This window comes from Canis aureus, chromosome 32 (assembly GCF_053574225.1).
Source record: "Canis aureus isolate CA01 chromosome 32, VMU_Caureus_v.1.0, whole genome shotgun sequence".
NCBI lineage: Eukaryota > Metazoa > Chordata > Mammalia > Carnivora > Canidae > Canis > Canis aureus.
Genome location: NC_135642.1, coordinates 34477094 through 34500169, shown reverse-complemented (window position 1 = coordinate 34500169; position 23076 = coordinate 34477094). Strand labels below are relative to the sequence as shown.

Sequence of the window (23076 nt, the reverse complement as noted above, 5' to 3'; positions counted from 1 at the left end):
CACCAGCTAGGGTACTTGCCTCACCTCCAGCTCAGACAAGGGCTCCCAAGGTACACTTTATAAGGGCTGTACCTACATGAGGACACTGTGATTATCTGCACAGTCCCAGATCATACACTAGCCACAGGAGGTGAGAGATACAAATCCCCATTCACATCCAGCCACAGACACTCAGACCACATACATGCAGACAGCCACATCCTCCCAGGAAACAGCCCTGCACACATGTGCAAGGACCTGCTCACACCCATCAGCTGTACTCCCAGGAGGCCCTGAAAGAGGAGGAGGCAGGGCGGGGGATTTTTATGCATGTTTATATTTAATGAACCACATGCAAATGAGATGGAGAATGCGCCACAAAAGAGTCAGCCCCCAGAGACTCTGAGAGAGGAAGGGCACAAAGGCTCGGCCTTCTGGGGCGGCCTTGGAGTCTAGAACAAGCCGGTGGATTGAGGGGGCCTGAGACGGGTTGTGCCCACCCACACCAGGGAGCCAAGGGCAGGAGCCAGGACGGGCTCCAGTGCCCGTGCTACCATGGGGGGAGGGCTCCTTCTGGGAGGGGACAAGTGTCCCAGTTGATGGAGTGCCGGAGGGGAGGGGCTGCCTGCCTGGACAGATGGTGAGCCGCCTTCCCGCACTTGAAGCAAAGTGGATTTTAATGAAATGGCAGCCCTGGTGCTGAAGCTGGGAACCGGAGTGGGAGGGGCGCCTTCCCTGGGCTTATGGGGTGGGGTTGGGGATGGTGGGAATGACAGTGGGTAGGGACACTTAACCAGCCTAAAATGGGGTGTGTGGGGGGGGGCTGCACCACAGCCCCTCTACCCCGGCCTCTTCAGACCAGAGTTCAGAGCAGTTCAGATCCCCCAAAGGGTGGGGAGGGGGTCCCTGAATATTTATGACACATTGAAATGTAGATTGTAGGTCTGACAGTCTTCTGAGAGGCTTGTCACCTTGGATGGATATACCACCCTCTCCGGGTGCGGGTGCGTCGAGACGCTGCGGAAGAACTGGGGATGCGGGTGCCCAGGAAAGGCAAAAAGGCTGCTGGGCACGGGTAACCAGGGTCTAATGACTGGCGTCTCTGCTGGGCACCACTGGACTGCTTCCCCTCCCTGGACCTGTTTCCTATTCTGTAAACCACGCAGCACAATACTCGGGCCTTCCATACCTTAGGGGGAATTTATACAATAAATCTGAAAGCAGCTAAAACAGTGATGAGTCAGACTTGGGGACAGGGTTTTCTCTGGCCTTTGTGGATCACCAGCCCAAGATCTCCTTGTTATGGGCTTGTTGTCCAAGAATGTGTCCAGACCTTTCTCAGAGTGTCCGGCCACATAACCACCCCTTAGCGGGACAGAGGCTTCTTATGGTGGGAGGCGGGGTAAGCGATGGTGTGTCCTCGCAAGCTGTTGCCCAGCGTGTGCCAGCTCCAGGAAAGCTCTCAGCCCCCTGGGCAGATGAGTTCTGGGGCTCCAGGACATGGGACCGTGACACCCTCCTCGCCACCCACCTCATGCCTCAGCAGTGTGCATCTTCCATACACACGTCCCTATTCTTTACCAGCCATGTCGGACTTCCACGTGCACCCCCAGGCCACCGTGGGCGAGGAGGGCGGTGTCGCCCGCTTCCAGTGCCAAATCCACGGGCTTCCCAAACCCCTGATCACGTGGGAGAAGAACAGAGTCCCCATCGACACGGACGATGAGAGGTGAGCCACGCGTGGGCAAGCTGGAGGGAAGCCGGAGAGGCGGGTCAGTGTCTGGGCCGGGAAGGGCTGCCCGCGGCCTCCAGGGTGGTGCTTCTGTAACGGCGTCGAGATCAAGTGTCCACGTGGCTGGCGGGGCCCAGACTGGAGGCTGGCAGATTCATCCGCAAGGACTGTGTGTGACTGCGGTCAAGGCTGAAATCGCCAGAGTTCCCTGGTGTGTGTCTGTGATGACGATGGTGACTTCGGGACAGCGCCTGGGTACCGGGCTGGGTCTATGACATCAGCGTCTGTGTGGCTGTTGGTGCCGGGGGTTGTGCTGGTGGTCAGCTGTGCCCCTCCCCTCAAAAACAGGTACACACTGCTGCCCAAGGGGGTCCTGCAGATCACAGGACTTCGGGCCGAGGACAGTGGCGTCTTCCACTGCGTGGCCTCCAACATTGCCAGCGTCCGGGTCAGCCACGGGGCCAGGCTCACCGTGTCAGGTGAGCGTCTCCTGCTCTGACTAGTTCTGTCCCTAACCAGCCTTCCGACTTCTCCCCTGTTCAGCCAAGCCCTGGGGATTTGCCAGCCAGTGCGTAGAGCAGCTTCGGAGCTCAGAGTCTGCGTTCCTTGCGGCGAGGGTCCGGGGCGGCTCCCTGGCTCCGCTCTACCTGGACCAGCCATCCTCTGCTTACCCTGGGGCTCTCGCATTGCTGGAGGGCCCTGCGAGGCCGGGAGCAGAGGGCTGGCTGTGTGCAAGGCCCCGGGGCCCCTAGCATCGCCTCTCTGCCCACAGGACCTGGTTTTGGGGCTGGATCTTGTTTCCTACCCCCTTTCCCCGTGTCCTGGCTTGTGGGTGGGATGAGGTGGGAAGGGTCACAGCTGAAGTGAAAGAAACATGGCATCTTCCTCCCAGGCTCGGGCTCTGGGGCCTACAAGGAGCCAACGATCCTCGTGGGGCCTGAGAACCTCACCCTGACGGTGCACCAGACTGCGGTGCTTGAGTGTGTCGCCACGGGCAACCCGCGCCCCATTGTGTCCTGGAGCCGCCTGGGTGAGCCTCATCCTACAGCCCCTGCCTCTCCCACCCCATTCCACCCCCTGGGAGGGCGGTCTCATCACCCAGCTGTGGGGGAGGACTTTGAATCCTGTTTGTTCTCCATGGGGGTCCGTGCTCTGTGAGGCCTTAGGGAGGGGGTAAGTTTCCCTTCTTGGCAGGACTGGGGAGGTCAGCCTGCCCCCTACATTCTCCCTCCCCCTGCTCAATGGCTTAGCTCCCTGGGTAACCTCATCCCAAGTGCGGTCCTGCCTCGCTGCAGTCGGCTCTCCTTCCCCGGTCCTTCTTCCTCCTGCGTGTCCCTGGCCTCTCTCCCCTGGCTGTGTTCCCCAGCAGCGCAGCTCCAAACCCCGCAAAATCTCAGCCAGTTGTCACACCCTGTCCCTGGGGCCCCCCAGTCTCTAGCCTGGCCCCCTAAATCCCCAGCCTAAATCCCTAGGCAGCTGAAGGAGAGAAATGAAAGGGTGCAGATGGGCCCACATTGTCTGAGCGGAAAGGTCACTAGGGGAAGGAGAGTCTGGAGGGGATGGGGTGGGGTCGCATTCACAAGGAGACTGTGCCACATTGTAGCAGCTGAGTGATCGGGGAAGGAGGGGGCAGCAGGCAGGATAATGGAGTAGATTTCACCACTTCAGCCACTGAATGGGGAGCTGTCTCCTTGCATTCTGACTGTGCTAATCTGATCCTGGGGTGGGGGGAGGGCCCAGTCCCTGGGAGAGGCTGGAAAGAGTGGCCTCACCATTAGGAGGAGCCCATAGGCACCGCAAGGACCATCTGGTCCAGCATTTCCCAAAGCGTGATCTGCAGGGAGGAAAGAATGGCTTGGTGGTCTAACGTATAACAACTTTGGGAAACAGATTTAACCTGCTTCCTTTGCTGCGGGACTCCTCAGGGCCTTTATATTAAAGAGCAGCGTGACAGTCCCCAAGAAGAGTGAAAATTTGAATGTGGAACTTTTTTCAAGAGAGACAAACCAGCCTGGGAAACACTCATCTAATCCACAGCCCTCACTTTCCTGAAGGGAAGGGACTCGAAGGTTGCCAGTGAATCCGTGAAAATGCTAGACTTAGAGCCCAGGTCTCTGCTGCTAGGCACGTTTTCAGCACTGCTCCTGCTTCTTCCACAACGCCCTGATGCTTGGGCGGAAGGGTGCAGAGGCGTAGACTGAGGTTCCCTGAACACGGTGGAATGTCCGTCAATCTGGACCATTCACTTGCCCTCTTCCACGCTTATCTCCGTGACCTCCCCCCTCACTCCTCCTCCCCTTCTCCCTCAGATGGCCGCCCCATTGGGGTGGAGGGCATCCAGGTGCTGGGCACCGGGAATCTTATCATCTCAGACGTGACTGTCCAGCACTCCGGCGTCTATGTCTGCGCAGCCAACAGGCCAGGCACCCGGGTGAGGAGAACGGCGCAGGGCCGGCTGGTGGTGCAAGGTACGGACCGCCCCAGCCCCCGCCCCGCAGCCCTCTCCCTGCGCCCTGTGCCTTTCTTGCTTCATCAACATCCGTGGCCCAAGCTCAGGGGCCTGCACTCCTCTTACCCCTGGCCCCTTCATCTCCCCAGGCCAAAAGGCAGTTCTCACTTCTCCCCCAGGAATGCGTGTGCTGAGAATAGGAACACATTCTTGGCTATTGGCCCCCCATGTGCCCCCCTAGGGACCCTTGACCTCCCTCCACCCAACCCCAGTCATTCCCATTTTATAATCTCAGCTGCTTCCCCCAACCCCGTGCTCTTCACATGTGTCCCTCTTGCCCACGTGCTGTTTTCATTCACACACGTGGCACCTGCATGCTCACACCTGCCTGCACGCTCTCAGGTGTTTGTCATTCTCACACTCACACCCCAGTTCCTGCTGTGCATGCGCAGGCGCAGCTGGTCTCTAATGCACAGGGTGGGTGCAGGGCCGAGGGGGTGGTGGTGCTGGTAGTGGGTTTAGCCTCTGAGGCCAGTCAGGTGGTTCTGTCCATCCTCCTCCCTGGGGCTCCACTGTCCTCATGAACTGGGCTGGGATCCTAGTCTCGGGTTTTCTGGGGTGGCTTCCCCGCAGAGAGCTGGGGAAGGGGTGGGAGGTAGGGGAATTAGGAACTTAAATGCCTGTTTGTTTAGCATTCCATGTGCCGTTAATCTGTCCAAATGAAAGTGATGGAGCATTTCATTTCTCTGGTGCTAATGGAAGCTGGAGGCTGGGGATTGGAGGAGGGGGCAATTGCACGTAGAGGCGAGGGGAGCTGGTACCAAGGGCCCATCCATCTCCCCGTCATTACGCGCCTTCGGAGGTGCAGCCAAACCTATTAGCACATTTATTTATTTAACAATTTCCTGAACAGGGAGCTCAGCTTGATTGCTTTCGGATACAAATGTCAGTCTTTTAAATAGTCATTAAAATGGAGTCCTCTCCTGGGTCTGCCTCTCTGGGGCCAGCGAGGTGGGGCCTGCCATCAGCTCCTGGAGCCTGGGCCAGGGTGCAGGGCGGGCCCCACCTTGAGGACTCTAAGGGGTGGACATGTGCATCCCAAGCCCACACTATCCCCATGCGCACCCGTTGCTTCACTCACAGCTGTCTTGCCCCGCCCCCCCAGCCCCAGCCGAGTTTGTCCAGCACCCCCAGTCCATCTCCAGGCCCGCCGGGACCACGGCCATGTTCACCTGCCAAGCCCAGGGGGAGCCGCCCCCTCATGTCACATGGTTGAAGAACGGACAGGTGCTGGGCCCAGGAGGCCACGTCAGGCTCAAGAATAACAACAGGCACGTGTGTGGTGTGGGCTGGGGTGAGAACCGGGAAGATGTGGGCGAGGGGCCTGAGCAGGCTGTGTGCCCCTCCTGCCAGGAAAGAGCCCTTAATTGGCTCTGGAGACTTGAGGCCAGCGCCAGCTCCGCTGTTGCCCTCCCGAGAGACCTCAGACTCGTTGTTTATCTTCTGGAGGGGGCTCAGTTTCTCCATCTCTCAAATGGGGTGGTTTGGCCAAATTGCAGGGACACGCGGGGAGGAGGAGGGGACCGGACCTGAGGCTCTCCCTGCCCCTGCAGCACCCTGACGATTTCTGGAATCGGCCCTGAAGATGAGGCCATCTACCAGTGTGTGGCCGAGAACAGTGCCGGCTCCTCGCAGGCCAGTGCCAGGCTGACCGTGCTATGGGCTGAGGGGCTGCCTGGGCCCCCCCTCAACGTGCAGGCGGTCTCTGTGTCGTCCACCGAGGTCCGGGTGTCCTGGAATGAACCCCTGGTCAACACCAAGGAGATTATTGGCTATGTCCTGCACATCAGGAAGGCTGCTGGTGAGGGGGGCTCTGTAGAGCCCCTTCTTTTTATTCACAGTTGATCATCTCTTTCAATCCTGCGTGTCCTGATCCAACCCCTTCCCTCCTGCGTCCGCCTGCCCCCTGCACCCCGGATGCCCTCCTCTCATGGGTGCTGGTGGGACTCCCTCGTGCCCCTGACACAACCCTCCCCCTTCACCTCCCCAGATCCCCCGGAGCTGGAGTACCAGGAGGCACTCAGCAAAAGCACCTTTCAGCATCTGCTGAGCGACCTCGAACCCTCCACCGCCTACAGCTTCTACATCAAGGCCTACACACCAAGAGGGGCCAGCTCAGCCTCTGCCCCTGTGCTGGCCAGCACCCTGGGTGAAGGTGAGGCCTGGGCCTGGAGCGCGCTACCACATAGTCCGGGAGTTAGAGCAAAACACCTGCATGCTTGTTCAGGGTGGACCTACACCACCCGGCGCCTGTCCCCACCCAAGCCCACTTGGAGAAAGGCGCATCCTTTTCCAATTCATGCAAGCGGTGGCCAGAGAGCTGCCAGGCTTGTGGGGCAGGCGGGGCGCAGGGTCACAGGTGGCAGGTGGCAAGCCCCCCACATCTCAGCCTCCTGTGCCTGCAGCCCCCGCCCCACCCCCGTTGTCGGTGCGGGTCCTGGGCAGCTCCTCCCTGCAGCTGCTGTGGGAGCCCTGGCCCCGGCTGGCCCAGCACGAGGGCGGCTTCAAGCTGTTGTACCGCCCAGCGAGCAGGGCCTCCTTCACCGGCCCCATCCTGCTGCCTGCAACTGTCTCCTCCTACAACCTCAGCCAGCTCGGTGAGGCGGACACAGATCACGCTTGGGGAGCTGGGCAGGGGTGGCTGGCGCTGGGGCACAGGGGGTCACCTCTCTCCCTGCGGCAACAGAGCTGCCCCTGGGGGGCTGGGGAGGGCACTCAGCACAGTACTGCCTTTCCCTCAGACCCCACTGCAGTATATGAGGTGAAGCTGCTCGCCTACAACCAGCACGGGGAGGGCAATGCCACAGTCCGCTTCGTGTCTTTGAGGGGAGCATCCGAGAGGACAGGTATGTCGGGAGAGGGGCTGCCAGGCTCCTGCGGGGAGGCCAGGTGCCGAGGGAGGAGGGGGGACAGGGATGGGGAGAGGAGGAGAGGAGTGTGATGGTGCATGCAGCCCTTGAGAACACAGGCTTACACCTGAGTTGGAAGTTCGGCAGTAAAGCACCCTGGCTGTGTGGCCATGGGCAAGTTACTCCACCTCTCTGAGCCCGGTTTTGTCCTCTATAAAACAGGGATAATAATACCTACTTTATAAAGCTGTGGTAAGGATGAGATGGTCCATGTAAAGTGTCATTTCCAATATCTGGCACAAAGGTGGTAAAGAGACCCAAAACAAGTCAGGCTGGGGTCCCATAAGGCAAAGGCAGTGCAGACATGGAAGTGGGTACAGCTGAGGAAGGAGGAGCCCCCAGAGGCTGGGTGTCCAGAGGTGCTGCAGCCCAGGAGAGCCACAGCTCCCAACCTGCCCCTGCCCCTAGCCCTGAGCCCACCCTGTGACTGCCGGAAGGAGGAAGCCACCAACCAAACGTCCACCACAGGCATCGTCATTGGCATTCACATTGGGGTCACCTGCATCATCTTCTGTGTCCTCTTCCTCCTGTTCGGCCAAAGGGGCAGGTGGGTCCGGGGCAGGAGGGTGGGGGACAGCGTGGGGAGAGCAGAGTTGGGGGCTCACTGCGTCCATCCTTGTTTTTGCTCCTCCCCCTGAACCCTCCCCCTAATTCTTGGCTCACCCCTTAGGGTCCTCTTGTGTAAGGATGTAGAGAACCAGCTCTCCCCTCCTCAGGGTGCCCGGAGCCCAAGGGATCCTGGCATCCTGGCACTGAACGGGGCAGGCCGGGGAGAGCGGGCCCAGCTGGGCCGAGATAAGAAGCGTGTAGATGCGAAAGAACTGGAACAGCTGTTCCCTCCAGCTGGGGCAGCAGGGGGGCCAGACCCCAGACCTGACCCCAGAGCCATGGTGAGTGCCCCCACCCCGAGCTGGCCTCCTGCTCAGACCACCACCTCCCAATCCTGCGTTCCCTTCACCTTGGTCGTCGCCCTTCACCAAGCTCCAGGCACAGAACGTATGGCTGGTGCTGCCCTAGGAGCGCCTGAATCAGGCAGGGGGGCCTGGAGTCCCTGGGGATGGAGCCCAGGGCCTGACCCTATGGCTGGGGGCTCGTGGGCTCGACGCCGGTATGACTGGCCCTTTCCCCAGCAGGATCCTGGGGCCCCTGTGCTGTGTGAGGAGACCCAGTTCTCCAGGCTGCCGCTTGAGGGATTCAGCCTTCTGGAGGAGATGATGTCAGAAGCCAAGGCCCCCTGCCCAGGCCCGGCGGCCACCCTGCCACCCCAGGACGCGGGCCCTGGCCTCCTCAGTGAAGGACAGGCTCCCCGGCCTTCCACGGCACCAACTGCCCAGCCGGCTTGCTCGGGACAGTAGCCAGTGTCTGGCAGGTGCTGGAGGGGGTGACCCCCCACCCCGTTCTCAGGTCAAAGGCAAGATTTCTCCTGTCATGTGGGACTCGGATGGGGGCTTCCCAGCATTTCTGTCCAACTGCCCCTCAGGTGGTCAAGATCTAAAGTAGCCTCAGCAGGGACCCCCAGGACCTGGAGGGGTTCCTGGAGGAGCCCATCCCCCCTCACTTCTGCTTGGTGTCCACATGACTTGGAACTGAACTAATGTTTTCCTTTAAAAAAAAAAAAAAGAAGAAGAAGAGAGGACAGTGAATTAGACTCCAAAAATACGCCCCTGCTGTGGCTGGGCCCCTGACACTATCACCCTCCACCACCTTGTTTTCTCAGGATGGATTTTTGCTGTTTGGCTCTCAGTACCTACCTCAGCCGGAATGAATGTTCTTGGGGAAGCTGGGCCGTGGCCTCAGCTCCCCCACCCCACAGAGCCCCAAATGCACTCCTACCTCAAGCCCCTATAGGGGCACCCCCTCTCCCTCCCCATATTGTCGTCTAGAGTTTAAAAAAAAAAAAGAAAAAGAAAAAGAAAAAAAAAAGGCACTTCCCCATTTCCAGGTGTGAAAGAAAACCTCTACCTCAAGGCTCGCCGTCTGTCCGGGCCTGTGTTGTATCACTGGACCCTCCTCCTGCCTGCAGCCCTTCTATCACCCCCCAGAGAGGAGGCCAGAGGCTAAGTCACCAACGGTGGGCCTCTCAGGACCTGCAGAAATAAAGATGGGATGAGTCAAAGAAAAATGTGAAAAGAAGCCAAAAATTAGAGGAAAAGGTGTTCCTTGAAGTATAAATCGCTCCAAACCAGCCACCTTCCAGCACGCTGCCGCTGCCCCACCTGGTCTCATCTGTCCACTCCCAATTCTGACCCCTCGGCCAACTGCTCCTTGACTGGGATCCATCCCGATGACCTTCTCCCTGCCCAGGCCTCGGGGGTGGGGCGTCACCCCACAGCCTGCCTCCTATCCTGCCCGGACACAGAGCCCTGCAGCAGGCTGGGCCCCAGCGGGTACCGTGTGTGTGACCAGTGTGCGCGTGTTGGATCGGGGGGTTCCCTGGCAGAGGTGGCCCAGCCCTCTGTCCCATGGGATGCAGCCTACTTGACCCAACCCCTGGACAGTGAAATGACCGCTATCTGCAGATGTGGCTGGAAGATATTTTTATACAAGGTGTGTTTAAAGATTTATGTTCTTGTGACTTCTTGTTTTTCTTTTTCTGTCGTGGTGTTTTTTGAAATACTTAAAGTAGAAAGAAGAAGAAGAAGAAAAAAAAACAACCAAGGAAACAAATACCTATTTTTGGTTAACTCATTTTTTTAAATAGAAGGAAAACTTTTTTTTAAAGGAAAAAAAAAAGATGTGTATCCCTTAAGTATGAGATTAGACCATAAAGTCCCTGACCCCCAACCCTCTAGGGAACCCCCCCATTAAGTTTAGTTAATTAGATAAAGAAGGTAGGATTTGTGGTGTTTTCCTAGAAGACTGGAGTGTCCACGTGGACTTGGGAAAGGGCAGTCCGCCCCTCCTCCCAAATGCTGGGCCTATGCCAAAGGCCCTCAGAACTCCCACTCGGTGCCCCCTGTGTCCCCGCATTGGCCTCTCTGTGCCCCCCGCCAATCCTGCAGACCCCTCTCCCATGGGAAGAGTGGTCTGGGGTAGGAGCGGGATAAGGAGCCACTTGTCCTGACTTGACCTGACTTTTGTCACATTCTACTCATTTTGACTGAATAAAAGTCCTGTTGCCAAAGTGAACCTTGAGTATTTTGGTGGCTGTGTCAGGTCCTGGGAGGGGTGGGAGTGCTGGGGTTAGGGTGGCCACGGGTGGGCCAGGCCGACCCTCACAAATTCAGAGCCCAGAATAGAATAACAGCAGCCCCCCACCCCCACCCCCGCCGCCCGGCCGGTGTACCACTTAGGGCACCATGCATCCTGGGCCCTGCACACATATGGAGGTCCCCTAGGTCCCCTGGGTCCCCACGACCTTTCTAGGGGGATAGTCTAGTTATTGTCACCTTATTCTACAGATGATGAAACAAAGGAGAAGAGAAATGAAGGCTATGTTGAAAAATCTCACAGCCACTCGTGACAGGATCAGAGTTTGTGTCCAGACCAGGCCATCGGGTTCCAGGGTCTGGGTGCCGACCGCCTCTCAGCACCTCCTTAGCCAGCAGTGAGAATCTGAGGCCAGTCCCTCGGCTCTGTAGTGACAGCTCACCCATACTGAGCCAGGTACTCTTCATGCATTGTCTACCAGGAAGGACGATTTTCATCCCCAATCTAAAGTTGAGGAATGGGATCTGGCTGAGTGACTCTCTCCAGGGCATACAGCCATAATACCCTTCCGGGTGTCTCCACTACTCCCTGTCTGCTCCTCAGTCCAGGCTCCAGAGCCAGGTCTGGAGCTGCCAAAGCTCGGGATAGGCCGAGAGAGACTCGGCTTAAAGGTGGTTGTGCTGACAAAGACCCTGAGGTCTCAGGGGGCCTCAAGCTTAGTAAAAGGCAGTGGTGCGATGCAACTGCTAAGAAGGTCGGTGTTGCCGCTACCGCCACCGCAGAAGCAGAGTCAGAGCTCCCCCTGGGAAGCTCTAGGGGGCTGGGCTCCATACCCAGAGGCAGTTTTTTCAAGGAGCAAACCAAAATAGTGATTTGCAAGCTGGGCTTCTCCAGCTGTGGAGAGGGTATGGGGGTGAACCTCTCTGCAGGGGGATTCCACTCTCCCTGCACATACTCAACGAGAGCAGCTCCACTTCCATCTGTCTTATATGTTGGGCTCTTCATGAGAGTTCATTTGAAAACAGGGTTCTGGGGGTGCCTGGGTGGCTTAGTCAGTTAAGCGTCCAACTCTTGATTTCAGCTCAGATTCTGATCTCAGGGCTGTGAGAGAAAACAGGGTTCTGCTCCTAAGAGAACATTTGAAAGCCCCTGGCCTGGCTTCTGGAAGAGGTGTGCAGGGGCCATTGGGCCGAGGCCAGGCCAGAAACAGTGATGGTGTGTGGACGCCAAACTGAGAAGCCTGACGCACCGCGGAACCTGTCCTGAGTCTCCAGGGGAGGTGGTTGACTTGCCCTGATTTTCCCAGAGAAAAGAGCTAAACCCCAATATAGACCTAAAACCTCACCTTTCTTGACACAGAACTTTGCAACACAGGAATTCTTCGACGCCGCCAGCCATCCAAGGGCTGCCTGGGAAGGTGATGGGTTTGTCATCTGTTCAAGCAGATCCTGCAGCAGACAGAAGTAGACCAAGTGCCCCTGTCCCCTCCAAGAGTCCAAGATGCTAGTACCTTCCCCAGAGAGGCATCTGGAAACATTTAGAAACCACCTAATATGACCCATGTAGGTGTATGCAAATTATACACAAATTACATGCAAATATAAGCAGGGCTGTTCTAACAAGGACGAACCAAGCGAAGGTAAAGGGAAGCAGGGTTCCAATTAGGAAGATTAGCAGAAATAGGCGTCAAAGTTGGGTGGGGGGTGGGGGGAGTGCTGACTGGAATCTGGCTTCTGATCTCGAATAGTCCCATGGCCTCAGGCTGAAGACACCCGGCCCCATACACACACGGTCTTTGGGCAGAGAGCCGCCAGGGCTTGCAACCTGCTCCGATTGTCTAATGCTCTGTCACAAGCCACCCCTGACTTCGTGGCTTAATCTAACATTTTGTTCATACACTTGCGGTTTGGGCAGGGCTCAGGAGGACAGTTGTCTGCTTTCCCAGGCACCGAAGGGGGCAGCTTGAAGCCTGGGGCCAGAATCATCGGAAGGCTCACTGGCTCTCAGGTCTGGTGGCTGATGCTGGCTGCTGGCCCCGACACCCCCACATGGCCTCTCCCTGTGGCCTTGGGTCCTCAAAGCATGGTGGCTGGGATCCAAGGACGAGTGACTAGAGCCAGGCCAAAACTGCATCATCTTGAATCCAACCCCGGACATCACGTGGTGTCGCTTTGGCCACGTTCTACCCACTAGAAGCAAGTTGCTGAGGCCAGTCCTACTCCAGGGAGGGGAATTACATTCCACTTTTTTAAAAAATATATTTTATATATTTATTCATGAAAGACAGCGAGAGGCAGGCAGAGACACAGGCAGAGGGAGAAGCAGGCTCCACGCAGGGAACCTGACATGGGACTCGATCCCGGGACCCCAGGATCATGTCCCAGGCTGAAGGCAGGCACTAAACCGCTGAGCCGCCCGGGCTGCCCCACATTCCACTTTTTGATGGGAGTAGAGTCAAAGTTATGGACAGATTTTAAAACTCTCCCAGGTCCACTTCAGGGTACAGGTGGAGAACAAGTGCGAGCTGGAGGCTCGGTGGACCAGAAGCCAGGAGGGCAACGGCCAGAAGGGGCTGCTGCTGGGGCTGCAGGAAGACAGGGGCGCTCCCCACTCCTGCACAAGCCCCACTTATTATTGATGAAGACGATCCCGGTGTTCAGTCCCGAAGCCACGGGGAGGCAGGACAGGCCCTGGGAGCAGCACCACCTGCTCTAACCTCGTGGGTGAGGGGTGAGGGGCCAAGAAGGTGGGTGCGAGCCGAGAGCCCCACCAGCCTGGGTTGGTAGACCCCGGAATGATGTGCTGGAGCTGACCACTGTCTCTCTCGTGAGACAGATGTGCCCACATGGAGCAGGAGTTGCTCAAGGGGACAGGGAAGTTAGAGGCAGGGCCAGGGCTGGCACCCAGGACGGCCGCAGCCCAGCTGGAGCCCTTTCCACTCACCTCAGTCGGACTCCCAAAAGTGGCCTGTGCTCCGGAGCCTGGAGGGAAGGGAGAGGAAGAAGAACGGTGGTGGGGGAGGGATGGGGAAAGGGATTAGAAGCAGGAAATGAAGGGGTGGGAACAACCAAGAGTGGTCCAGGCCAGGGTCACAGACAGGGATGTCTAGACCTCTGCTCCTCTCACAAAGAAGTTTATAGGGTCTGATTTGGGAACTCTGTTGCTTCCCTGGCCCTCTTGGAGTCACCTGGGGCAGGAAAGGCGGGAGGAGAGGGGAGGTGGAAAGAAGGACTAAGGGAGCCAGGCTGACCTTGCTCCTTGGGCTCGAGGGATGTACTTGGACTTGGTTCTCCCAAGGACACCGATGGTCACCCTGTGCCATGTGCCTACTGCTGCAGTGCAGGGTCTGGCGCTGGCCCTCACTCCAAAATGCCCACAGCCTGAGACTCCTTCTCCCCTGAATGCCTCTCATGTCCTGTGCTGCTCAGGGCTCTGAATTTACTTCCCTGCCTCCTGCTCTGGCTCCCCACTACATGAATTTGTATCCCCAGGACCCACTTGGTAACTGCTGAAGGCAGGCCTGCAGGAACAGGACCTCTAACTGGAATGCTGAGGACACTGTCCCGGAATCACAAAGAAAAAACCCTTTGGTCCAATCCCTGGCTAGTATGGTACCATCTTGGGTTAAGTAAGAGGAGAGTTTTGTGCCTGGAAGCTTGGGGTCACCTCTCCCTTGACTAAGCCCCCCAGATACTCAGGCTGAGACTAAGGTAGGAAGAACTGGAGCCCCAGGAGAAGGAGTGATTTCTCTTCCATGCCCTGCTCAGGTGCCACCATACAGAGGACCTTCTCTAATTCCAGCTGGTGGTTCACTGGCCATAAACCCTCAGGCTTTTGCCACCTGAGAGCTGGCCCAGAGCTCATGCTCTGTTCTTGAGAATGATGAGTGAGGAGCATGGCGTCCCCTGGAGCTGGCGTGGTGGTCTGAACCCTGGGCTCAGCCATTTCCTAGTCATGTGACCATGAGCAGTTGACTTAACTTCTCCAGGCCTCAGTTTTCTCATCTCTAAAACTGGGATAATATGTTCCTACCTCAAAGGGTTGTTGACTCAGCTGGCTTCTTTACAGAAACTGATAAGCTAAGCCTAAAATTCATATGGAAATACAGGGAACCCTGAATAGCAAAAACAATCTTGAAAACAAAGAACAAAATTGGAAGATTCACTTCCTGATTTCAAACCTTATACAAAGCTACAGGAATGACTATAAGGACAGACATACATGCCAATAGGATAGAATTGAGAGCCCAGAAATAAACCCTCACATATACAGTCAATTGATTTTTGACAAGGATGTCCAAACCATTTATGGGGAAGACGATACTTTTCAATGAATGGCAATGGGACAAGTGGATCTTCCCCATGAAACAGAACGAATTTGGACCCCTTCCTCATACCATGTAAAAAAAAAAAAAAAAAAATCACAATGGAGCAAAAACCTAAAAATGTAAAAGCTGACACATAGAAGAAAACATAGATGTACGTATTTGTAGCCTTGGATTTAGGCAAAAATCGACATAATGCCACAGGTACAATCGAGAAAAGAAAAAACAGGGATCCCTGGGTGGCGCAGCGGTTTAGCGCCTGCCTTTGGCCCAGGGCGCGATCCTGGAGACCCGGTGTTGAATAAATAAATTAAAAATCTTAAAAAAAAAAAAAAATAAAATTGGTTGTGATGGTGGTTACATAACTCTCCGAATATACTAAGAACTAATAAATTGCCCACTGTAACGGATAAGTTGTATGGTATATAAATTACATCTCGATAAACTGTCATTAAAAAAAAAAAAAAAAAAGGTGGGGGCACCTGGGTGGCTCAGTCGGTTGAGCATCTGACTCTTGGCTTCAGCTTGGGTCATGATCTCAGGGTGGTGGGACTGAGCCGGGTGTGGGGCTCCGCGCTCAGTGGGGAGTCTGCCAGCGATTAGCTCTCTCCCTCTGCCCCTCCCCCTGCTCCCTCTCTAAAAATAAATAAATCTTAAAATTAAAATGAAAACATTTCTAAAAAGAGGCTGAAAAGACTCAATGAATTCATAATGAGGAAAGTATGCAGTTTGTGTTCGAATGATCACAGGCAGAGAAATTGGGGTGGGCAGGGCAAGGTGACCCAAAGTGGGAGGTGAAGAGTGGGAAGAAGAAAGCAAGAGGGTCACCGGGGTGGCTGAGGGGTTAAGCGTCTGCCTTTGGCCCAGGGCGTGATCCTGGAGTCCCCGGATCGAGTCCCGCATCTGGCTCCCTGCATGGAGCCTGCTTCTCCCTCTGCCTGTGTCTCTGCCTCTCTCTCTGTCTCTCTCATGAATGAATAAATAAAATAAAGAAGAAGAATGCAAGGTCGGGCAGCCCGGGTGGCTCAGCGGTTCAGCGCCGCCTTCAGCCCAAGGCCTGATCCTGGGTCACAGGATCGAGTCCCACGTCGGGCTCCCTGCATGGAGCCTGCTTCTCCCTCTGCCTGTGTCTCTGCCTCTCTCTCTCTCTCTCTCTCTCTCTCTCATGAATAAATAAATAAATCTTTAAAAAAAAAAAAAGAAGAAGAAGAAGAAGAAGAAGAAAGCAAGCTCAAAGGACCTCTGCCCCTGCCAGGCCGCCTACAGCGGAGGGGGTCTCTGGACGCAGGTTTCCAGCCTGGAAGCCCCGCTTTCCGGGGAGGAGGGTCGTGACCAGAGGGCTTTGCTGCCACCCCGTGGACTCGGCGAGGCTCGGCTCTGGGGACTGAGGCGCAGCTCTGGGGACCGAGCATTGCAGCCAGCGGCTGAGGTGCCGGCCCACACCTGAGGGGCAGACCAGGCGGGAACAATTTCAGCGGCTGCCTAAGCGTCCCGACCGTACCAGCAACAAGCTGCGGGAACGGAAGGAAACGCAGCTCCTCGGAGTCGGGATTACGGAGGCCTTGGAGGAAGGGGCGGGGAGGGCGCTGAGGCATGAAAGGGCACCCGGGGCCGCACCTGCACCTCGGAGCAGCCAGGAAGCGATCACCTGCTGCAGGGGCTTGGCACTTAGTAGATGCTCTAGAAAGAGCCCAGCGAGCGGTTACGAGATTTCCCGAGCGGCGCTGTTTTGCACAGGCTGAGGCGTCTGAGGAAAGCTTGCTGTGGCCTTCCGGGTGGAAAGGGAGCCAGCCAGGGCGCCGGAGAGCCAGGGGCTTCCTCGGGGAAGGGGAAGAGGCTTCCTGGAGTCCCGAGTGCGCCGTGATAAAGACGATGCCTCTGGGGATCCCCGGGTGGCTCAGTGGTTGAGCATCTGCCTTCGGCCCAGGGCGTGATCCTGGAGTCCCGGGATCGAGTCCCACGTCGGGCTCCCGGGATGGAGCCTGCTTCTCCCTCTGCCTATGTCTCTGCCTCTCTCTCTCTCTCTCTCTCTCATGAATAAATAAATAAAATCTTAAAAAAAAAAGAAAGAAAAAAGACGATACCTCTCTTACCGCCTCCGGTGGCTACTGTGGAACACGTCCACGTTCCCCATCTGAGTCTTCTCAAAGCCTTGCGGTGGGCAGGGCGGGTCCCTCGGTCATCCCTTCATCTAGGGGAGGAAACCGAGGCCCAGGGAAGCAGGGTGCTGGAGCTGGAGCTGGGGCTGGAGCTGGAGCTGGGGCTGGGGCTGGGGCTGGAACGTGGGCCTCCTGTGCTGAGGCCGCTGTTGCTGACTGGCCGTCTGTGTGCTGACGAGAAGGGGGCAGGGGAACGTGGGGAGCGAAGGCAATGGTCTAAACTGGCTCAGATGAAGTCTCTCTTTCTGAACGTTGAGGAGAGACCCAGAAATGTCAGACCCTGGAGTAGGGAGGGCGGAAGAAGCTGGGCATGTCCTAAAATACAGGTTGCATCCGGAACCTGCCATAGCTTCTCGCTGCTCCCAGGGCAGCACAGCAGCTTTGAGCTGGCATTCAGGGCCCCCTCCCAAGAGGCAGTGGCATCCAGGGGCTCAGAGCCCAGGCGTGGATTGAAATCCCCCCTCAGCTGCTGTCCTGCTACGTGACCAGGACTATCCCTGAACCCCTGGTACCACTGCCGCCTCTAGAAACCATGGATGAGGACAGCACCTACCTCGCGTGCTGTGAGCAGTAAACGTCAGCCGTGGAAGGCAGCCAAGACCATGCTTGCTCCTCTTCTTGTTCAGAACAGACCCTAATTCTCGGCTCCTGGCGCCGAGTCCAATCCGGAGCTGGGCTCCGGGCTTCTCCAGCACACGCCAGGCACAGTGGGGCCTCCTTCAGCCTGGAGGGGGACCAACCGCCGGCCCCTTCTTTCCCAGATCCCTTCCCACACCACCCCCCAATGTCTTCCCTGATCCCTCCACTTAGAACCGCTTCTGCTTTGGCCCTTCCTCTGCATCTTGCTTAACCCTCTCATACAGGACTACTTCCTTCTGCAGCAAATATGCGCCATGGGTCTACCTGTCATCCCTGCTTGGGGCCTTGGCAAGCGAGCGTCCTAAGGACGAGCCTGGAGTCTTCTCTCCTTGGAGCCTAGGAGCCGCCCAGAGTGGACGCGGAGCAGCACCGACACCCAGACCCCCAGACCCCCAGGCGCTGGTGGAAAGCAAGAAGGCAGGGGAGCAAAGCTGAAGGGGGTGGTGGGGAGGAAAGGGGAGGAAGACGGGAAGCCAAGGAAGACTGTGGAGCAGCCAGGGCTGGTTCCTCCTGAAGCCTTCGGAGAGGAGGCAGGAGGCTGGAGGCTGGAGGCCGGCCACCTGCAGCGTGCTGTGGCTCTGATCTTCACGCTGGACTTGCTGGGGAGCCCCCACCCCGGAAGTGCCACTGCCCCATCTGCAGCACGGAGAATAATGGGACTTAATCCAATTGGCTTGTTGTGGGGATGGAGGAGAGCAATCAAAGGATCCCCGACACCTGGGTCACCCTAAGTACTCGATCAATGCCTGCGCCAGGACAGGTTGGTGGTTCTGAGAATTCCAGACAGGCTGGAATAAAAGGCTGCTGCAGGCTGCTGGGGACCAGGGGTGCTTCCCAAGCTTGGAGAGAGCCTTTTGTCCTAGAGCCCTGCCCAGGGGCCACACAGGTGTCCCACGGTGTTTGGGGCCTCCCCTCCTCCCCCGACAGACAATAAAGCCTCTTGATTGCTTGATTAAAGGAAGCGGATACACAATTAATTTCAATTTTAGGCCTCATCCTCCTGGTCTTTCAAAAAGAACCGCACACCCCATTCCAATTTACACACTGAAACAATATGGAATCTTCCACCGGGTTCTGAAGCCTTTGAAGTGACCAGACCAGACTATTGATTTATTTCAAACTAACCTCTCTCTTTGAACCCAAAGAGGTCAAGGTTAATTATACAATAAAACACCCTGCGCCCAGCTGCCCCCTGTGAGGGCGCAGGGAGCCCCCAGACCTTTCCAAGCCAGCAAATGGGGGGATCATATTTCTGATTCCTTTTCTGCATTCATTTCCTTATTCAGGGCCCATTAAGGAGAAGAAGAAGAAAAAAGCCCCTCAAACCCCTCATTTCCTCCCTGAGGGATAAATTTTAATTTGCTGGAAACCAACAAAAGGGATCTAAACCAGGTTGCACCCTGCGTTGAAAGCGCTGGCTGGGAGCACAGCACCTATTCTGGGGGTGGCAGAGGGAAGCAAAGGGTGCAAACCACCCCCCTGGTCTGCCTCTCCCACACAGGGCAGTGTGACCACGGGTTGCAGCTCCCCCTGGGTGCGCTCACCAGCCCCCACCAGCCTTGCCAGGTGGGCACCACTGAGTCCCTGTTCCCACGGCTGAAACAGGCTCCACTGGTACCAACCACAGCAGTTTGCAGTTGTCACAGCCAGGCAGTGGTAGGGCCAAGACTGGAACCCAAATTTTCATTCCCCTTGGAAAATAATGGATTCTCTTCCCTGGCATCTCCCCCCAACCCTAGGGAAACCACATAATTTTTTTTATTTCCATCATTAAAAGAAAAAAAAAATCCAAAGCTATTCTCTAATGCGTGGACCATGATTAAGCGTCCCCAGTTATCCCAACATCATCCACCTGAGCTGTGTTTCCCAGATCCAGGATCCAACCAAGACTCACACACTCTCTTGGCTATTAGGTCTCCTTACTCTATGCTGTTCCAGAACAGACCCAGCCTTCTTTGTTTTCCTGACACTGATATTTCTGAAGAGATAAGGTCAGTTGACCTGCAGAGTGACCCTCAGTGTGGATTTGTCTCATGTTTCCTCCTGACTAGTTAGAGAATCAGATAGTACCTTGAGCTGCAAATCATTCACATGTGAGGCTGCAATTCATTTTAGGGCATCACATCTGGAGTCCCATGATGCCAACTGTTTTTGGTGAGGGGGCCAGGGTTTTCAGCCGATGCTTGTTCTCAGCCTCCTAGAAGCTTCTCAGCATGAGGGGCATCTTTAGCATTGGCCACCAGATGAGCATGCTCTCTGGGACTCTTCCAACCCACAGACTACAACCAGAACCTTGGGAGAAAGTCCACCAAAAACAGCCTGAGATACATTTTCCCAATTCTTCTTGATGGAACATTCCTATGTTTGCATCAAGACTCAGCAACCACATCTCCACCTCTATGAGGCCTTCATAATTCTCAGACAGAATCAATGCTGATTCTACAACCCTTTGTTGCCTGGCTCCTTGAGTGATTCATCTGAAGGTAGTAAAGGTCACTGTGGAGGTCTCACTGCCCCCTATACATTCAGGGTTCACCATAGAAGGTTCTCCATGAATATTTGCCAAATAAGGCCAGTCTGCCTTGCGAGTAATCTCAGTTTTACATTTGGAAGAAGAGCCCAACATCCAATAATGAATCGAAAAGCTGTTTGAGTCTTTGCCGAACAGCCTGGAAGAGGTGCTGGAGGATTAATTAGATTGCATGTCATTCACCAGAGTCCTAAATATCCTCTCCATTCGTCTTTCTCCCTGTCATCTCATGGCTTCTCCTTCACCTCCAAATCTCTCTGCTTTCTCTCCTTTCACAATCCTTCTTTGGATTCAATTTTGTTCTTTTTAACTATAAGAAAAATGTATTAATTTAGGTCAAACAAGCAATACACAATAATATTCTCCTTGTTTAAAGAAAAAAAAAATGTTACAGAAGTCCCCTTTCAACTGCCCCAAGCCCAGTGCCCTCCTAGGGACAATACCATTATCAGCTTCAGGTACTCTTCCAGGCTTTTTTTCTATGGAACACAGACTTCCATATATGGATATGCTAAATAATGTTTCCAATGTCCAGTGCCTCACCGAACCTTACAGTCTAGTCTCCTTGTTCTCATCAGCATATGTTTCTGTAGAGTAGACATGAGAGGATTTGCTGGGCCTGGGGCATGTGCATTGTGAATCTAAAGGAGCCCGCCTAATGATCCCAAGACACTATGCATTCTTTTTTTTTTTTTAAGATTTTTAAAATTTATTTATTCATGAGAGACACAGAGAGAGAGGCAGAGACACAGGCAGAGGGAGAAGCAGGCCCCATGCAGGGAGTCTGATATGTGGGACTCAATCCCGGGTCTCCAAGATCACGCCCTGGGCCAAAGGCTGGCTCACTAAACCGCCAAGCCACCCAGGGATCCCTGACACTGTGCATCCTTACTCTCTACCAGCAGTCTGTGATAGGACCAGGACTGTTTTTCTTCCAAGGGCAGCTTCCTTCTCTCCCAAGGCTGCTTTGAGGACCCCAGTGCAAGGGTGGTTTAACATTTGTAAATCAATCAAGGTGACACACCACATTGACAAAAGGATAAAAATCAGAGGATCATCTTAACAGATGCAGAAAAAAGGCATTTGACAAAAATCAACAGCTACTCATGATAAAAATTCTCAACAAAGTGGGGAATGTGCCCAAAGTAATAAGAGCCATATGTGACAAACCAACAGCTAATATGACACTCAATGGTGAAAAGCTGAAATCTTTGTCCCTAAGATCAGGAACAAGACAAAGGTGCCCACTCTTGCCACTTTTTTTCAACATAGTACCAGAAGTGCTAACCACAGCAATTTGGCAAGAAAAAGACATAAAGGCCATCCAAATTGGAAAGGAAGAAGTAAAACTGTCACTATTTGAAGATGACATAACACTTATATAGAGAAAACCCAAAAAAACTCCACTAAAAAACTGTTCAAAGTGATAAATGAATTCAGCTGCAGGATATGAAATTAAAATACAGAAGTGTAAGATCTTTCTATATACCAATCATGAACTATTAGAGAAACTAAGAAAATAATCCCATTTACAATTACATCAAAAAGAACTAAATACCTAGGAATAAATTTAACCAAGTAGGTGAAAGATGTGCTCTGAAAACTACAAGACATTGATGAAAGAAGCTGAAGAAGACACAAATGAATAGGAAAATATTCTGTGCTCATGAATTGGAAGGATTAATATTGTTAAATTGTCTCAAAGCAACCTACAGAGTCAATGCAATCCCTACCAAAATTCCAAGGACATTTTTCAGAACTAGAATAATTCTAAAATTTATTTGGAACCACAAAAGATCCTGAATAGCCAAAGCAATCTTGAGAAAGAACAAAACTGGAGGTTAGGAAATCACACTTCCTGATTTCAAACTATACTACAAAGCTGTAGTAATCCAAACAGTCTGGTTTGGTATAAAAACAGATCCATGGATCAGTGGAACAGCATTGAGAGCCCAGAATTAAACTCATACACATAGGGCCAATTAATTTATAACAAAGGAGCCAAAACATACAATGGTGTTGGGAAACCCAGACTGTCACGTGCCAAAGAATGAAAATAGTCCACTATTCTACAACATACACAAAAATTAACTCAAGCTGGATTAAAGATTTTTTAAAAAAATAGTTTAAAGATTTGAATGTGAGACCCGAGACCATACAATTCCTAGAAGAAAACATAGGTGGTAAGTCCTCGACATCAGTCTTACTGACATTTTTGTGGATCTGACTCCAAAGGTAAGGGAAAGAAAAGCAGAAATAAATGAATGGGACTACATCAAACTAAAAAGCTTCCACAAAGAGAAAGAAACCATCATCACAATGAAAAGACAACCTACTGAATGGGATAAGATTTTTCTCAAATCATATATCTGACAATAATATTAATATCTAAAATATTTAAAGAACTCCTACAACTCAACAACAAAAAACCAAACAACCCAAACTAAAAAACGGGCAGAGGACCTGAATAGACATTTTTCCAAAGAAGACATACACATGGCCAAGAGACCCACAAAGAGAAGTTGAACATCACTAATTATTAGGGAAATGCCATTTATTTTTTATTTTTTTTAACTTTTATTTCTTTTTTTATTTATTTATGATAGTCACACAGAGAGAGAGAGAGAGAGGCAGAGACACAGGCAGAGGGAGAAGCAGGCTCCATGCACCGGGAGCGCGACGTGGGATTCGATCCCGGGTCTCCAGGATCGCGCCCTGGGTCAAAGGCAGGCGCCAAACCGCTGCGCCACCCAGGGATCCCGGGAAATGCCATTTAAAACCATAATGGGATATCACCTCACAATGGCTTACCAAAAAACATAAGAAACAAGTGTTGAAGAGAATACGGAGAAAGCAGAACTCTCCTACCCCATCAGTGGGAACATGAACTGATGCAGCCACTGTGGAAAACAGTATGAAGAGTCCTTAAAAAAAAAAAAAAAAAAAAAAGAATAGAACTACCATATGATTCAGCTTTTCCATTTCTGGGTATTTATCCAAAGAAAATGAAAACACTAACTCAAAAAAATATCTGACTTCCATGTCCACTGCATCATTATTTATAATATCCTAGACCTGGAAGCAACCTAAATGTTCATCTATGGATGAATAAAGAAGACGTGGTATTTATATACATACATATGAT

At 53.9% G+C, this 23076-nt stretch overlaps 1 protein-coding gene and 1 long non-coding RNA gene across 3 annotated transcripts in view; one reads left to right on the top strand and one right to left on the bottom strand.

Moving 5' to 3' along the window:
• Positions 1 to 10258, top strand: part of IGDCC3 (immunoglobulin superfamily DCC subclass member 3) — a 40865-nt gene extending 30607 nt beyond the window's left edge. For both annotated transcript variants that reach the window (XM_077881512.1, XM_077881513.1), the window contains 12 exons: positions 1564 to 1708; positions 2060 to 2190; positions 2604 to 2741; positions 4021 to 4179; positions 5326 to 5491; positions 5774 to 6021; positions 6211 to 6375; positions 6626 to 6817; positions 6962 to 7066; positions 7538 to 7676; positions 7800 to 8019; positions 8260 to 10258. In XM_077881512.1, the coding sequence (XP_077737638.1) occupies positions 1564 to 1708; positions 2060 to 2190; positions 2604 to 2741; positions 4021 to 4179; positions 5326 to 5491; positions 5774 to 6021; positions 6211 to 6375; positions 6626 to 6817; positions 6962 to 7066; positions 7538 to 7676; positions 7800 to 8019; positions 8260 to 8484 (2033 nt within the window). In that variant the 3' untranslated portion in view covers positions 8485 to 10258. The remainder of the gene's footprint in view (positions 1 to 1563; positions 1709 to 2059; positions 2191 to 2603; positions 2742 to 4020; positions 4180 to 5325; positions 5492 to 5773; positions 6022 to 6210; positions 6376 to 6625; positions 6818 to 6961; positions 7067 to 7537; positions 7677 to 7799; positions 8020 to 8259) is intronic.
• Positions 4894 to 20235, bottom strand: LOC144303397 (uncharacterized). Its single transcript, XR_013370464.1, has 4 exons — positions 19472 to 20235; positions 16688 to 17486; positions 11625 to 11727; positions 4894 to 9216 (listed from the first exon to the last, which is right to left on the bottom strand). It is a non-coding gene; the product is annotated as an uncharacterized LOC144303397 (long non-coding RNA).
• Between the last annotated feature and the right edge of the window lie 2841 nt (positions 20236 to 23076).